The sequence below is a fragment of the Zeus faber genome (genome assembly GCF_960531495.2).
Source record: "Zeus faber genome assembly, chromosome: 14".
Lineage (NCBI taxonomy): Eukaryota > Metazoa > Chordata > Actinopteri > Zeiformes > Zeidae > Zeus > Zeus faber.
Window position 1 is genome coordinate 10,671,840 of NC_137200.1, and position 17,582 is coordinate 10,689,421.

General features: G+C 45.9%; 2 protein-coding genes across 2 annotated transcripts in view; both read right to left on the reverse strand.

Annotated features, from left to right (window-relative positions):
- Positions 1 to 12,898, reverse strand: part of rsf1b.1 (remodeling and spacing factor 1b, tandem duplicate 1) — a gene marked incomplete at its 5' end in the record, with an annotated part of 30,177 nt that extends 17,279 nt beyond the window's left edge. The window contains 7 exons of the mRNA XM_080014221.1: positions 3,652 to 3,939; positions 4,609 to 8,693; positions 9,080 to 9,201; positions 9,316 to 9,521; positions 10,012 to 10,104; positions 10,747 to 10,838; positions 12,745 to 12,898. Of these exons, the coding sequence (XP_079870347.1) occupies positions 3,652 to 3,939; positions 4,609 to 8,693; positions 9,080 to 9,201; positions 9,316 to 9,521; positions 10,012 to 10,104; positions 10,747 to 10,838; positions 12,745 to 12,898 (5,040 nt within the window). The remainder of the gene's footprint in view (positions 1 to 3,651; positions 3,940 to 4,608; positions 8,694 to 9,079; positions 9,202 to 9,315; positions 9,522 to 10,011; positions 10,105 to 10,746; positions 10,839 to 12,744) is intronic.
- Positions 12,899 to 13,944: 1,046 nt separating this feature from the next.
- LOC307239614 (F-BAR and double SH3 domains protein 2-like) overlaps positions 13,945 to 17,582 on the reverse strand; it is a 28,988-nt gene continuing 25,350 nt past the window's right edge. Inside the window, exon 20 of the mRNA XM_080013096.1 lies at positions 13,945 to 16,070. Coding sequence (XP_079869222.1) covers positions 15,987 to 16,070 — 84 coding nt within the window. The 3' untranslated portion in view covers positions 13,945 to 15,986. The remainder of the gene's footprint in view (positions 16,071 to 17,582) is intronic.

The following is a 17,582-nucleotide window of genomic DNA, read 5'->3' on the forward strand; positions in this document are numbered from 1 at the left end:
GGTCGGCAGCGTTAGAGCGGTACTAGCTCTTGTGCTGGGTGTGGATGGACATGGGGGTTCAGCCGGCTCGCCAGCAGTTCCGCCGCGGTATTGGCCTGTCGGCGCAAGGCCTGGCTCCGGGCCTGCAGCCCATGCCTAACGTTTTATATTAATCTACATTTTGCACAACTAATATCTGTAATTGAGCCTCTCTCTTGGAGAAACGGTCCCGTTTTTTTTTTTGTTTTGTTTTTTTTTAAACAGCTGAATGTACGTGGGTTGGCCCAAACCCAGAGCGATGCGACGCGACCGGGCGGACACAGTGCAAGGGACCGTGGTCCAACCCGTCGACTGGACCAATCACCGGCACTCCCATCACTGAAGGTTCTATCCTTGTCCTGGAGCAGGATCTGAATACGTTGCTCTAAACTGAGTTCTAAGAACTACAATCGTTCCTACAGTAGTGCCTGCAGTGCGGACACATTAAAAGGGACCGTTCCTCGAAAAAGTCTTTAGAGCGATGGAAAAAGTTCTTGCAGTACGAAAACGCGAATGTGGCGACATTAAGTATTGCGATTATATTTGTTGCGATATTTCACATTTATTTAATATAAATTATAACACCTGTTACACAAGATTATGCACAGTGTTCATTTGTTTTATTAAATTAAATACATCTACAGTAAAATAAAACACTGATTCATTCATTCGTTCTTTAAAATCAGTAATGTTTAAAGTGTTTCTATTAGATGTACAGAAAATGTTCCGTTCCAAAACATTTTTCATTAAACAAATGCAAGATTATCCCATATACTCGAAGTTGCTTTACGTTTTGAACCACTGCTCCTCCCCGGTGGACAGATAAAGAATTGCAACTGCTTTTCCACAAATGCAGCCTGAGGGCGTTCCCAGGCGCCGGTGCAAAATTACGTCATCGATGGGGATATAATTCAGGACAGGGTTCGAGCAAGGACCTGTCACGGTCCTTGCATGGGTCAGCCACGCCCCAATCACAGATCTGTCTTGGCCCTGTCATGTTTGCGCTGCCCTCTCCAAGTGGCTCCAACTGTTGGTCATCCACAGGACAGAGTTATTGCAGAAGTTGTTGATGACTTAAGAATTAATAAAGAGTTGCATTGCAGGTTGACAAGTTGAAGTCCACTTGCAGACAAACTCTCCCCTATGCAATAGCATAAAAATACTCTGTGCTGTATGCCCAGCATGCGGAAAGCACAGGTTAATAAAAATAAATAAATGAAAAAAGCGAGGGGTCAAAATATTTCAGCGCCAACTCTTTTTTTTTTTTTTTTTTTTAATTTGTGCTGTCAGCATGCTGGGCGTACAACACAGAGTGTTTGTATGCCATTGCATCTCGGACAGAGTTAGTCTGCAAATGGAGTTCAAGTTCTCAACCTGCAATGCAACTCTTTATTAATTCTTAAATCATCATGAACTGCTGCAATAACTCTGTCCTGTGGACGACCTTTAGAATGACAAGAGCACAGTTTTTGGTTTTAGAGAACCACCTCCAACCCCTCTCTTTGGAGAACTATCATGTTTGAGTCTATAAACGTGTGTGTGTGTGTCAGATGTCCACCGGTGAGTATACATGACTCATACCCATTGGTACTTGTGTAGAAGGTTATTATGTGGCGGCCACTTTAAGCAGTGGAAAGGACCCCGAAGCCCCCCGAACTCCGCAGCCTTGTAGACACCCTAGGGTTGCAGGAAAGCCCCGAGCACCCTGCCCTGTGGCCACAGAAGACTCCCGGGCCCCCAGAGAAGCCAGAGGGCTGTGGAGCAACCCCCAGGCTCAGCCCCGAGGAGCATTACCCAGTCCCAGGGAGCACGAGGAGACCCCGCACCTCAGGGGCGCACACATACAACCAACAAGCAGGTGCAGGCACAAGACGCAGCCGCAGGCACAGAACCTGGGCCACGGGCGCAAGGCACGGACCGCAGGCCCGGATCCCGGCCCCACGGCGACAGACCGACACCCAACCCGAGCCGCCCGCCCTACGGCCGAGCCAGCAGGACCCCCATGCCCACCCACGCCCGCGCAAGGAGGAGGGCCACCCCACTGCAGCCGACCAGATGCCCCACCCAGCGTGAGTGCCAAGTGCCCATAGACATAGCAGCGTGTGCTCAGCGCGAGGCACCTTGATGTTACACCCCCACCCCCGCAGATGCCAGCAAGCCGCCAGATATACAGGCCCTCCACCACCCCCAGCACCCGGGATGCCCGCCGCAGAGAAGCCGCACAGCAGAAGCAAAGGCCAACAGCTGCCCCCCACACCCACAACGGCAAGCAGCCCCCCCAGGGGCACCGGAAGGCACCCGGCGGCGCTCTCCGCAGCCCCGCCAGGTTGCAGCACATCTAAAGCCACCAAGGACTCCAGCCCAGCTGGCAGGGGGGCCCACCCGACTGCCCCCCAGCCAACCACGCCTCCACATCGACCCGCCACCCTAGAAAACCCCAGTGCTTAATGTGTGCTTTTGGTAATTGCAGTTAAAATTGTGGCGTTGGGGGTGGGAGAACCCCTCCTGCCTCGCAGACCATGGTCCAGTGGAGTGTTGTTCAGAGTAGGATTGTTGTGCGAATGTGTGTTCTAAGCTAGTATGAGTGGGATTCAAATTTTGGGACGGATGAGAAGCATGCTTGGGCAGGAGCGTGACAGGCAAGATGGCAGCTGCCCGCCGCATCCCCACACACATAGCTTGCACCCCACACAGCTTGCACCCTACACATCCCGCAAGCCCTCAGCCTATTGTGTGGAGTATGTGCTGAGTATGAGTTTTGGCACTGGGAGAGATAGGTGAATCGCAACCAGACCAATCCAGGGGTGCAGCAGGCCAGGGAGCAACCATGCGCACCTCCTCCTCCTGCACCCGACCGTGCCCTAGCACGCCCACCTCTCGTACCTGGTGGCAGCCAACCTATAGCCTATAGCCATTGTTCAGCCACGAGCGCAGAGTTGTCCGCCATGCGCCTCCGCCGTGCCGGGCAGCTCCGCGCCCCCATCAGGCCCCTGGTCAGCCCCAGGCCGCCGAGCATGCGGACCACAGAACAGAGGGTGGCAGACGGCACCACCACCCACAGCCGGACCCCCCAGCGACGAGCGCCCCGAAAGCGCCAGAAGACAGGTACCCCGGCAGCCCGGTGTGACGACAGGAGACCGCCCCCCACCGATGGAGGCCACATGGTTAGTGCCAACTCTTAATGCAAGGTGAAATTCTGACTTCCCCTTGCACAATACCAACATTTATGTCCAAACAAATTATTAATCACTGACTATTTACTCAAATTCAATATTATATTATAAGAATATTCATTAATGAATAATAATAAAATAAATACTAATAATAAATAATTCAAAATCCTTGACTTGACATTCCATGTCTGGAATTGAATTTCCAGAAATTCCATGGGCATTGGGAAACCAGGATATCACAATTGTGTTATTATTTTTATATCATTCATGTTTAAAATCTCGAAAAATGAAAAACATGATGCATGCACGCACGCACACGCGCACACGCGCGCACACACACACACACACACACACACACACACACACACACACACACACACACACACACACACACACACACACACACACACACACACACACACACACACACACACACACACACACACACACAGTCACTCACAAGCTCAGGTTGGTTGGGGAGGCCGCAGTGTTTGCAGGGGTCATCATTCGGAGGTAGGTCATCATCAGAGGTGGACGAATCGGAGCTGTGCCTCTCCCGGTTTCGGTTCCTCCTCCGTCTACTGCTCCGCTCCACCTTGTAGTCTTCGTCACTGGGGTCCTCCTCTTCCTCCTCCTCTGTTTCTTCTTCGCTGGAGTCTTCCTCACTGTCATCGCCCCCGCCGTCATCGTCAGAGCCTTTCTTTTTGCGTCGTGTCCGTGACCACCGGATCTTGCGGCGCTTTCTCCCCTGAAAGAAATGCTCTGCTTGAAGTTTTTCCCCCAATGATGAACAAGCTTTTATGAAAGTGTTTATATATCATTATCATCATTTACATACAACACAATAACAATACTCCTTAGGTTCAATGACTACAATCGTCTGGGGTAAGTTAAACATGGGGATGTAGAGACAGCAGCATCGAAGTTCAAGTTCATTAGCGGGATTAGGATTTTATTTTTTCCCCCCGTTTATTAAACAACCTTTTTGGTACCTACCGATTGATTGTTAAACGTCATCTGCATAGTGAGGTGTTATTCAGTTTAGGTCAGAAACATTTCTCTCTCTTGGAAAACTCAGTTTCCTGTGGTCGAATTTCAACCAATTAACCAATACATTTGATAAAACTAGGTGTAGATAGGTGGCTCACTGCAGGACAGAGGGCAAGGAGCCTGTAAAGCAATCCAATTCACACCCTCATGTACTGACTTACACACAAACAACAGTTAACAGTTAATTGCACAGAGGAGTTCACTGAAGTACAAGTATAAAGCAGACGTGTCTTTAAAAACAAAAATATTAGATATTCAGTTTGTGCAGTTGGGCAATTATTATTATAATTAGAACCCTGCTACTTAAAGCCTTCATTCTTCTTTTCATTAGATTTGTTGCTTTGAAATGTTGGAATAGTGATCTTACTTTGGATTTCAGCTGATCATCGTGGTCAACCTTCTCTCTTGGTTTCCTCTGAACAGCTTTCACCACCTCTTCATCCTCCTCCTCCTCTTCTTCTTCCTTCTCCCCATTGTCATCCAGCTTCTCAGCAGGTGATGAGGCCTGCAGCTTCTCTATCAGCCTGTCCTGGATGTCCACTGCCTTCTGTGTGGGTCTGGAGATCCTGGCCGAGCGTCTGAGGCAGCGACCAGCATTGGTGTCAGACTCAGAATCCCCCTGTCGCTCAACTCTCTGGACTTCGGCTTTCCTGCGCTGGGGTGCCTTCTTGGGTGTTGGTCTGCGGCCCTCCTGTTGAACCTCGTCACTGACTGCTTGCCCCTTGTTCTTAGCAGGATCTTCTTTGGCTTTGTTCGGGGGTGGATCGCTGGCCCTGCCTTCATTTACTTTTGGAGATTCCTGTCTTTTCGCCTCATTTGTGCTTTTATTGTCTTTAACAGAATCTCTCTCTTCTTTTGGATCACATGTTTTAGCAAGATCTTCTACGGTGGCACTCAACTCTTTCTCAGGGTCTGGTCCCTGATGCGTTGCGGCATTGTTTTCAGGGCTGCATGCGTCCAAGTCTTTTCCGCTCTCCTTGCGGGCATCCTTTCCGCTCTCCTTGTCCGCATTCTTCTTGCTCTCCTCGTCCGCATTCTTCTCGCTCTCCTCGTCCGCATTCGTCTCGCTCCCCTTGCCGGCATCCTTGTCCCTCCCCTCGTTCGCATCCATGTCGCATTTCTTGCCGGCAACCTTTGGGCTCTCCTGGTCTGCAACCTTTGGGCTCTCCTTTTCCGCATCCTTCTCGCTTTTCTTGCCGGCAACCGTTGGGCTCTCCTTGCGTGCATTCTTGTCAACAGCAATCTTTTCGCTCTCCTTGCGTGCATTCTTGTCAACAGCAACCTTTTCGCTCTCCTTGTTGGCATCCTTTTCGCTCTTATTGCTGGCAACCATTCTACTCTCCTTGTCCGCATTCCTTTCGCTATCCTTGTTTGGTTCCTTCTCACTGTGCTTGCCAACCACCTTCTCACTCTCCTTTCCGGCAGGCTTTCCAATCTCCTTGTTCGCATCCTTCTCGCTCTTACCGGCAAGCTTTCCGGTCTCCTTGTTCGCATCCTTCTCGCTCTTACCGGCAAGCTTTCCGGTCTCCTTGTTCGCATCCTTCTCGCTCTTACCGGCAAGCTTTCCGAGCTCCTTGTTCGGTTCCTTCTCCCTCCCCTTGGCGGCAATCTTCCGGTTATCCTTGGCGCCATCCTTAACGCTCTCCCTGGCGCCATCCTTAACGCTCTCCCTGGCGCTCTCCCTAGCGCTCCCCTTGACGGCATCCCTAACGCTCTCCTTGGCGCCATCCCTAACGCTCTCCTTGGCGCCATCCCTAACGCTCTCCTTGGTGGCCTCCTTGCCAGCATCCTTTACGCTCTCCTTGGCGGCATCCCTAACGCTCTCCTTGGTGGTCTCCTTGCCGGCATCCTTTACGCTCTCCTTGGCGGCATCCCTAACGCTCTCCTTGGCGGCCTCCCTAACGCTCTCCTTGGCGGCCTCCCTAACGCTCTCCTTGGCGGCCTCCCTAACGCTCTCCTTGGCGGCCTCCCTAACGCTCTCCTTGGCGGCTTCCTTGCCAGCATCCTTTACGCTCTCCTTGCCAGCATCCTTAACGCTCGCCTTGGTGGCCTCCTTGCCGGCATCCTTAACGCTCGCCTTGGTGGCCTCCTTGCCGGCATCCTTAACGCTCGCCTTGGTGGCCTCCTTGGCGGCCTCCTTAACGCTCTCCTTGGCGGCCTCCTTAACGCTCTCCTTGGCGGCCTCCTTAACGCTCTCCTTGGCGGCCTCCTTAACGCTCTCCTTGGCGGCATCCATGGCGCTCTCCTTGGCGGCATCCTTGGCGGCATCCTTGACGGCATCCTTGGCGCTCTCCTTGGCGGCATCCTTGACGGCATCCTTGGCGCTCTCCTTGGCGGCATCCTTGGCGCTCTCCTTGGCGACATCCTTGGCGACATCCTTGGCGACATCCTTAACGCTCTCCTTGGCGGCATCCTTAACGCTCTCCTTGGCGGCATCCTTAACGCTCTCCTTGGCGGCATCCTTAACGCTCTCCTTGGCGGCATCCTTAACGCGCTCCTGTGGTTGAGGAAACATGGACAGGCCTTTTGGCCTGTCACCTTTAGGCTGTTTTTCAGATGCCTGATGCTGTGCCTCTCCGTCCCCCTCAGAATGTTTACCAGTATCCACAGACACTTTTTTATTCTCTGCTGGGCTAGATGGCTTGGCAACCGCTTCAGATGATTTCTCTACCTCAGTCTTCATGACAGTTTTATGCTTTTCAGGTTGTGTATCTTTCTGCGGTTCTGTTGGGGCGTTTTCACCAGCTAATGACTCTACCTCCATTGGCTTGAGTAAACAGCTGGCCTTCCTGGCCATGTCATTTTCTTTACAGTAACCTGCTTTCTCCAAATCATCCCTGGTGGAAGCCCATTCCTTCTCTTGTGTGGGGACAGCCTCAGAGGTTACCACAGTTCTCTCTTCCTTAGTGAGTGGAGTATCTGTGATGTCGACGCCATCGTACTTCTCGATGCAATTGAAAGATTCTGGCTGCTCTGCCTTTTTGATAGCGGAAGGCGTTGGCAACTGTGTAGTGTTGTGTGGTTTGTCTTTATGCTCGTCAACAAGGGATTTATCTGCCTTTGTAAGAGCTGAACAACTTGATGTACCTTGCAGGTTGGTCTGGGGGTCCAGGGGGGTGCTGTGTTTACACTCCTCTGTCCTTTTAATGACAGACGGGGATGTAGAATTAGCCGCTTGTGTGGGCTCACTATTTGAGGTTGATGTATCTAGCACAGTCTTGACCATGAGTCTATTTGGTCTCTCTGTGCTAACAGGCTTGTGAACCCTCAATTCTTTAGCAGCACTGCCAGTTTCTTCTGTTTGTTTGGGGTCGTGTATATATGCTATGTTCTCAGTAATGCCTGGCTTTCTTGTTTCGTCCAATGTATCCATGTCTTCGGAGGAGAGCCTTTGTCGTGACTTATCAAGTGTTGCATATTTGGAAGTTGAGGATTTTTCGATTTCTCTAAGACTTGAAGCTTTCCCTTCCATTTTAGCTTCTGGTCTTTCAAACATTTTTGAGTTGTTAGTCGTTTCCTGCTCTTTTTGATCGAATGACTTCAAAAGTGCACTGTTTTCATCCCTTAATAGAGATGGAGGCCCTTCTGTTAGAAGTGAGGAAGACTTTGGAAATGTGTAACTCTGCCTCTTTCCCTCTTTGTTTACGACTTTCCCATCCGAGACCTTATTGTGAATGTCCGATTGATTTGACACGTCTAGCTGCATGGAGTTCTCCACTACTCTGACTTCTGCTGGGGGTGACACCTCTTTATCCCTCTCATCTACAGACAAACTTTTATCAGTCTGTTCTGTGCCCTCTGACGAGGTTTTCTGGTTCTCTGCCTCGCCGCTCGACAAACAACCAGGAAGCACTTTCCTGGCAATGTGCTCAGCATCCCCATTCACATGATCCTTGATGCCTTGTACTTTCTGCGTCTCCTCTGACACCCCCTTGATGCGAGCGATGGAGGAGTTCTGCGTAATCACTGTAGTGCCACCACTTTTGTCAAAGTCCTCGCTCAGTTTCATGCCTCTTTTTTTCAAGGGGATTTTGGCCTGTTGGTCGTTCTTGATCGACCTCTGGAGTTCCTCTGTGGTGTTTCTTCTGGTGTCCAAACCTTGCTCAGACTTAAACGTCACACAGGTTTTCTCAGAGGATGGCAGAGGCGTGCATGCTGCGGCAATGGGTTTAATGTCTTCCACGGGCTCCTCTTTGACAGCCTGGACACTTGCCACCGTGCTGTGGTCCGGAAAACCCTTTTCCGATAGGATGGTGGGTTCTGGTTCATCTTTGCCATCTTTAAGGCCATTAGAGGGCGATGGCCTGGTATCTTCAGAATTTTTTTTGTCTTTCTGCAGATATTCCTGCAGCTGTTCCTTGTCACTCTCCATTTTTGGCAAGACGGTGCTGGTAGCATCTTTGGGGGCTGTGTCTTCATCGTCAGTTTGGACCTCAGTCTTTTTAATTCTGTCTGAAATGAAAATGATTGAATAAATATAAATAGTATAGTGTGGTCTTGCCATTGAAACATGTGCCAATAAAATAAGGACTATGTATTACATAGGGATGCACAGATACCAATACCAGCATTCAGTCCAATATTACACAGTATTGGGTCCAATAATACACTGGCTCTCAACGCAAGATTGCATTGATCTATTTTATTTGATTTTGTTTCAACAGTTCACTTTTTTGTTGTTTTTTAAAGTAACAAATACACCTTCAGTGATCTCACTATTATTGATCTAACTATTAAGTACTGAGTTCTTACCAGTTCACTGGGTTTTGAGAAGAAAAGTAAACAGGCAAAATCTAAGCATTAATGATTTAATTTCTCCATTTTAGCATGTGTATTACCTTCTTCCTTTGTGTCCCCTTCATCTTCAGCTTTGGGGGCACTTTCTTGTTCTTTCTTTAACAGTGCGGGGTCAATCTGAGTCTTCAGCAGTGCCAGAACCTCAGCCAAGTCATTTCTGTCTCTGCACAAAGGGAAACAGGGATGATGGCAACCAACCTTTGCTTTTATGAAAGCTAGTTTGGGAATTTATCAATATTTAAACCAAAAAATAACACTCCAAATTCTGGATTCCTACCTGACAATACACTTCCAAGATGAGCCATCCAAGTCATCCTGTTCCTCCACATAGACACGCACATTGTTTTCTTGATCCAGTTGGAACCAGTACATCTGGCCATCCTTGTCCTTGCCAATCGGCTGGAGCCGCATCTCATCTGGATCCTCTTCATTAATTGTGGTCTTAAACTTGACATTTTCATCAAACTGACATTCACACAGATACTGGAGAAAGGCAGGTCACAAAGAAAGTTTTATAATATAAGGTAAATCGCAATGGCTTTTATAGTCTTTATGGGTCCTCAGTCAAATAAACATGTCTTATTTTTGTATGCATGGAGTGAGTTGAAGTTGAAGTTGAAGTTGAGTTGAAGTTATTTCTTCTTAATACAGTATTCATAACTATAAAACTGGAAGCACTTTGCCACAGGTCCAACTAATTGGGTGTTAGTATGATTTGACATTGTTATTTGTGTGTGTGTGGTGGGCCGGGGGGGGGGGGGGGGTGTAAAACTATAAAGGTATGCTGAGTGCCTATGATAAAATAGAAGTGGTCGAAGAATGTTTCATTATAAAACAAATACAGTAACTTGACATTATTGAATTTAAATTTAGCAGTAAATACATTTTCCCTACTACCTTTATTTCCCCCCACTGAGATTGTATTCTCTGTAGACGAGTTATACTATAATGCTCAGCAAAAAAAGGCACTTACTTTAAGGATTCCTGTCTTGCACTCCACTGTCATCTCCTTGTATCCCTTTTCCTCAAGCTCCCATGCCCACGTAGCATTAAACTCTTGACATACCTGCAACACAATGCATTAGAAAGCAAATAGGTCAGCAACATCAATAAATGGGGAGAGTCTAAAAAGTAAACAATACAATTTAAGTATTACAATTTATTAGTATTTATTTTGGCAACTGAACTTTGAACTCAACTTGGGTACTTTCTAACAGGGGTTGCCGTGTTTCACAATACAATTGATTTGACTAAAGAAAATTCTCAGGTCCGTGTAAAGGTAGGACATCGATTGTTTATGATAAATCCTATTGACCATTATGCCTCCAGCATCAAATTCTGAGGATATTCAATGCTGTGCGTCTACTTGAGAACTGGTATAGAAATATTTAACAAAGTTATTTTAATAAGTTGCTTGTTTCCTTTGTGTGTTGTGACCTACAAATCCAACAGTTACATTTTTTTCTAGGCCCAAATGTCAAAATACATCTAATGTCATTGTAGTCTATTATAGAATATATATCATTACAATTGTAATCTTTATATGCACTCACAATATTAATATAAAAGGTATTAAGCGCTCTTTGAGGGCTTGAAACAAAACTATTTCATTTTCAAATGTAAGGTGGCCAATGAATAAAAACAAAAAAGGCACAAGAAATCTAGAATTTGAATTCTAAAAGATTGTCTAGACCCGCAACATGCTCACCTTGACGAGATGTTTCTCCCATCTGTCGGCTGACACAGACTTGCCGATCTTTCTCAGCAACTTCACGTGAAGGTCCACCAGGAGCTTTGGAACTGAAGGAAGATGAGGAACAACAAGTGCTCTTATTATGCACCTCCTGCACATTTGACACTTAACAAAAAGCCACTAATTATATATTCATGGTTAATTCCCTGGGGCTCAATGTAAACAGTCAAAAAGATATTACATTGCAGTGGCTGTGATTAAGTGGGAGTGTATAGTAAAGGGGATGTTTATTTGGTGAGTTGGAAATAGGATGTATTCTGCAGAATGTTGTGGATGTCCTCAGCCAAATTAAAAGTCTTGTTTTTACTGACGCTGACACTTTATGAGAAAAGTGTTCTACAGTTTGAAAGCACAAGCAGTACGCCAAATCATACTCACTTGAGGCAGTGGGCAAAGGTAATCATTACTTCATTAGGATAGCCAATAGCTGTGCTTTCAATGTGCAAGATATTTTTTTCCCCGGGTTTCACTCCTACACAATAAATTGGATGTGAACCAGTGCATATCCATATCAGTTGGGTTGAGGAAAATGTACTTTCTGCCTATAGGTGTATTCTATGTCAATAGATAGCTCTTCTGTAGGTACACACATAATTATAACCAGTTTTATTTTATTGCAGTTTTATAGTGTCGCACAATTAACAAAAAAAAAATGTTTTAGTTGCAAGCAATTAATCATATAAAATGTCATGATTGTGAGTACTCTAGGTGATGGCTGGGGTCGCTTTGAGCTTAATACCACGAATGTATTTTAAGTTAAGTTTTTGGGGGTTTTTTTATTCACGCATTTACTTCTTATTGTTATATTCAGATTGTTTTCGCCCCTTCCTTTCGATCAGTAAAAATCATTATTACAAGACTTAAATAAATAATAATAATAATAATAATAATAGTAATAATAATAGGTTGGAGCCTTATTTATCCCCCCTCCAAAGGTTAAACAGCACAGATAAATTAGTAATGCAGACAATTCCAATGTTATATTTGTTATATTTAAGTATGTATATGTATGTGACAAATAAAAATCTTGAATCTTTATTAAGCTAAATACTATTTAAAACACAGCGGGGGGGGGGTGATGAAGTGATTGACAGTAGATGACCTGTATAACTTAGGAGAACGATCGCCTATGGGATGGGCACCGGTCCAAATCGAAAATCAAACGTGGTGGGATGTTCAGCAGAGCGGTGGGACGTCACTCCTCAAGATGGCCACCGAATAGAGCGCCTTTAAAAAGGGGGACGCACACTTAAAACGCAAAAAAAAAACAAAAAACGATGTCAACAGAACGGCACTGGCAGCACGTGGGAGAGCGGCTCGCACCGACGGGGGGGGGGGGGGGGGGGCGGCCCGGGGCTCCCGTGGACGTGCGCGCGACCACCGGGGCCGCTCGTCCGGGCGCGCCTGCGCAGAGTGGAGCGAGCGACCCACCGAGACGCCAAAATACTGGAGCTGTAAATAAAGCGTGCGGGTCCCCAGCCGCGGACGCCCTCCGCAAAACAAATAATGCACGGCGGCGCGAACCCCCCCCAGCTCGCTCGTCTCCCCGCACCGCCCCGTCTCCCTCTCGCATCGCGCGGTGCCCCCCTTCTCGGTGTCGCGACGAGTTCCAAAGCGCATAAAGGCTGCCTGGAGAGGGGGGGGGGTAAAATAATAATAGGCTCGATTTAAAGCTCCGAACTGCGAGGAAAAACAACAAAACAAAAAAAAAACGCAAACAATTCGGTTGTTGAACGGCTTGAAAAACAAAACCACAAAGTACCCGTCACCGCCCGGTTTCACGATTTCCAAACGGTACGTTTCCGGCCCGGGATATTAAATTACCGTGACAAACCGTGTTAGAAACCCACACAATAACACGGCTAGCGGGCTAGCTGCTAACCCGCTAGCACCAGAGCCCTGCGATGCAGCCGCCGCCGCCGCCGCCGCCGCTGCGCGCAACCCCCTCCGTACCCGAGGACGTGTCCAGGAGGTATCTCTCCAGCTGCGGGAAGCCGAGCTCCGGCAGGTCCAGCAGGGCTCCGTAGCGCTCCAGGAAGGAGCACACGACGGCGTAGGTCGGGCACAGAGCGCGGGGAGGACTCGCCGTCGCCGCCGGAGCAGCCATCTTTTCCACCGGAGGAGCGAAGAAACCGTACTCATAGGATCCGACGTCTACCCACAACCCACCGCGCCAAGGAAAATACCGTCCCAGAGGCCTTTGCGGCGGGAGGAGAGTCAATGTGCGAATGTAAACAAACGAGTATGCGCGCGGGATATAATAATCCTCCTCCTCATCATCATCATCATCATCATCATCATCCTCATCATCCTCATCGTCAGCAGCTTTTGTTGGATCTGGCTGAAACGTGCCCGTGTTCCCTCGATGACAATGATTTTTGTTTTTCACCTCATATCGTATTTGAATCAGAAACCGCACCTCTCAACATCCCAACACACACACACACACACACACACAGCTATATACTGTAATAGTATTATTAAAAAAAAAATGATTTAGACATGTGCTCATCTAGCGATAACATCGTAATTATTAAGATCTACTCGTCCACTGTTGTCAATTTAATATCCCGTCTACGTTCACATTCGCCCCTGCCAAAGCCTTTCTAATGTAACCTGTGTGTCGAGCCCATTTCGTATGTTCTGTGTATTTCGATTTTCTTTTATGCCTTTTTTTTATCGCCTCACACAAGACACGTTCCTCGTGTGAACATGTACGAATACACAACAGAAGATTTTCTCGAGATTTGTAGTTTGTCTTCAATATTTTTTTTTTTTCTGTTGTTGCACATTTCGATGACTGTCGACAGCGTAGTTATGCCACTCTGAGATAAAAAAAACCAACAATGATAACATTGTGAGAGTAGTTAACGGAAGAAGATTGCAGATATAAATGCATATTTTAAGCCCATTGGATTTGTGGAGGCAAGATCAGAGGTGCAGGCCAGTCTATACAGGCAATGTTGACTTTGACCACGTGGTGGCGCCATGGTGACACACACACACACACACACACACACCTATTTCGAAGCCGAGCAAATAAAGTTGATATGAACAATTTTGAGTTATAGGTGGAATACAAACACAACACAAGCCAAAGTTTTACTATATCAATTTAAAAAAGACATATCGGGAAACGGAAGATGTGTTTTATTCTAACTAATCTTTATTTCACATTTTTGTCCACAATAAATACAGCTTAACATGCAATGGCATATCATTGTGATGCTCCACCTCTGTGGCGCTTACATTATGGAAACGTGGGCAATTTGTAACTGAATTTCAGTTTCAGATAAAGTGGCCCACCCCAAGATAATGTATTTTGAAATTAGGACCAGTATCAAGTTAATCATTAACTTCTCTATTGGGAAACAAAATTAAGTCTGTTGACTTTTTCTATAAACAGGGTAAATGTAAACTTCAAAAACAAGTTTGATGACATTCAGATCTCAATGAGATCAACGTGTATACAGCAACGTGGCTGACAGATATCTCTTTATCTGAACAAATTTAACTATGTATCAATAGATTTTGTCCTAATTCTAAAATCTCTTGCACTATTAGCACAAATATCTATCTCCAAGCTTTCTGTAAACTATCAATATTCCAAAATGATAAGGTCAAATATACCTCAATCTCAAAACCAAGAGACTACGACGGCTATGTAAGGCTAAATAAATCAAGACCAGTTACAAAGAGAACAATATTATACCTATATAGTCAGCAAGATATCTAACAAGAATATATATATATATTAGAAAAAAATATTGTACAAACATTGTAGTATCAACAAACAAAACCAACCAGCAATACTGAAAAGGAATAATAAAAAAAAAAAACGTCAAAAAGTGCTTCAGTATGTCAGCTAGTACACGTTTTCCACTGGATAGCTAGCAGCTCAGGATGGTTTTCCTCTGTTCAGTGGAAGCTGTTTCCGGCCTCGGCATCACAATCTCATGCTTCTGGCGACGGCAAGCACCGCTTTAAAAAAATGAAAATAAAAACACTGTTGTGGACTGCAATGCTCTGCTTAACTCCTGACTCAACTACTCTCACCAGAAATGGTTATCGGCAAATTTCAGCCTAGATTAGTATTAATAATGTAGAAGCTAGATTTTTTTTTTTCTTTTCTCAACAACAATGGAACATGTGACACAACGACATAAAATCATTCTTACTAAAGTTATCTCTCAGATGTTTAGAAAAATTCTTACCATTTGGTGCAAGGAAAACACAAATCTGTCTGCAGGGAGTTGTGTATATGTGTGTGTGTGTGTGTGTGTGTGTGTGTGTGTGTGTGTGTGTGTGTGTGTGTGTGTGAAAAACATGATGCACGCAGGAGAAGACACACACCCACACACACACACACACACACACACACACACACACACACACACACACACACACTGTATATATACACACACAATAACAGGTAAGAGATCCGTTGATTTCATCTCACAATTAAAGTCAGGTAAGAATAATTCCCAACTAAAAATACATTTCCCCCACTAATTGCCACTTTCCCTTTGTTTTTCTAACTTTTTTTGTTGTCAAGTTGCTTGTATTAAAATGAAGAAGACCAGCCTCTTCATCGGTTGAATTCTCATATGTTATGGAGACAACCAGACATTTGGTTTGGGGTCAATGCGACACATTGAACAAAATAAAAAAAAATGCCATGATACCCTGCCAGGCGTGACACTGCTGCATAGTAACTCATCACGGCTAGACCCTCCAGCTCAATGCCCGACTACAAAAGCAAAAGAGAAAGGACCGATAGAGATCAAGACAAAGAGAGACGCAAGGCACAACACCAGGGAGGGCAACACAGAGTGGAGTAAAGCAGACGGAACCAAAGATAAACAAACCATGGACAGACAAATACAGGAAATGGCATAGAATGTGCATTGGAGAGGTGAAGGCACATTTGTTTTGATTCTTCCACATTTGCCCGCTTTCAGAGAGTCCAACTCGTCGGGGTGTTGTACTGTATGGAAGGCTTGGGGGTGGGCGTGGCAAATGATCATCGTCGTCTTTTAGCCTCGTCAAAGCAGACTGGGAATTGAGAGGATTCGAGTTTCCTTGGTTCTTGTGAGGGAGGGGCAAGATCCACCGGAGGCCATCTTGTTTAGACAGAGAAGCACAACCGCCAGCAGCACGTCAACGCCTTTTCTTTCTCTTTGTGTGGATCTTCTTCAAACCAGAGTGATCTCCACCTCCTCCCTCCTCTTCACCTGCCCGCGGGGATGCTGCTTAGGGGGCGGTGGCGCGGCGCGGACCTAGTTGGCGACAGGGAAACAGGAGGATTCTAAGAAACCCCAAGGCAGCAATGCGGGCTTTAAAGATTTCAAAACATCGCAGCTGCGGCAGGGCTGTGGTGTTCTACCAGCTGAAACAACATCCAAACACCGCCGGTGAGATGTGAGCGAGTGCTCCTCGGACGGCGCCGCATCCACACCATATGGGTTGGTCTTAAGCTATTGACACTGAAGCCATGTGTTAAAGTTTATAATTTTATAATTATCTCCCGTCAATTTAGCGCAACAAATTAGCATGGGGATGGCAACCAGCAATAGATGAAGCAGATTCTTACCTACACCAGGCCATCAGCCAGCATCACTCATGGAGTGTGAAAGTGAAAAGAGCAACCGCTCTCGTGAAATAGACTGTGATATACAGTACAGTGGTTTGATACTACTGACTAAATGTACTTATTGCAGGTCGCTTTGGACAACGGCATCTGCTAAATGATGTGAAGTAATGTAATGTAATGAACACTTGCAAACAAGGGATGTGCAAAAGTCATACTTTACATGGTTGAATAGTCTGTGGGTGGTAGGGATGTAACGGTATGAAATTTCACAGTATGGTATTTACCAAAATATCGCGGTATACTGTATTTCACTGTATTGATTACCCGCCTTCGTTTTCTCTTTATTCAATTAATAAAAAGTTTATATTAAAAATTAAAAACACATGGTAAAGCCTCTGACACGGCACAGCACAGGAAGATCTTTGTCTTCCACCCGCTCAAATTTACAGGAGAGTCAAAATAAGGACATATATATCAAAATCCGACTTATTTGTAAAATTAAAAGATGTAAACTTGAATTCACCTCACCTAATGTTGCTGCTGCGCGGTAGCGGACGGGCAAATGTTATAATCAATCCATTGAGTAATTTCCAGAAGCCCCGTTCCGCCATGTTTGTTTACACTCGCTCCCAGGCGTGCATATAACGTAAAGCACAATATCTTTAAAAAAATCGCGAAAAGCAGTTCTGCAGCTGCCGCTGTAAACAAAGATGGCGGAACACGCTTACAAAGGTGAGGGTGAATTCAAGTTCACATCTTCAATTTTGCTATATCAATTTATAGCATGGGCACGGTATTACAAGGAAAGGGTTACGGTTCAAAACCGTGGTTGCTTGATACAGCGGTATACCTTAAAACGGTACACGGTTACATCCGTAGTGAGTGACTTTGGAACTGTCTAAACTTTCATCACTACTCCCTTGTCGTCTCCCTCGCTGCAAACCAACAAACTGCAAAACCAGTTCTACTTAGTGATTTTCTTTCATTTATGATTTATAGGGACATAATACATTTGAATTTAATCTATTTATTTTCTCCCAAAATACTTTTTACACAAAATAAAACACCATGTATTCTTTCAGTGGAAGCTACCCACACAAAAAAAGAAAAGATCTTTGCCGTCATGAACAAATAATCAAATATTTTGACCCATCCCTATTGCAAACCACTGTCTGCCTGTGAGTTCCAATTGCTTGAA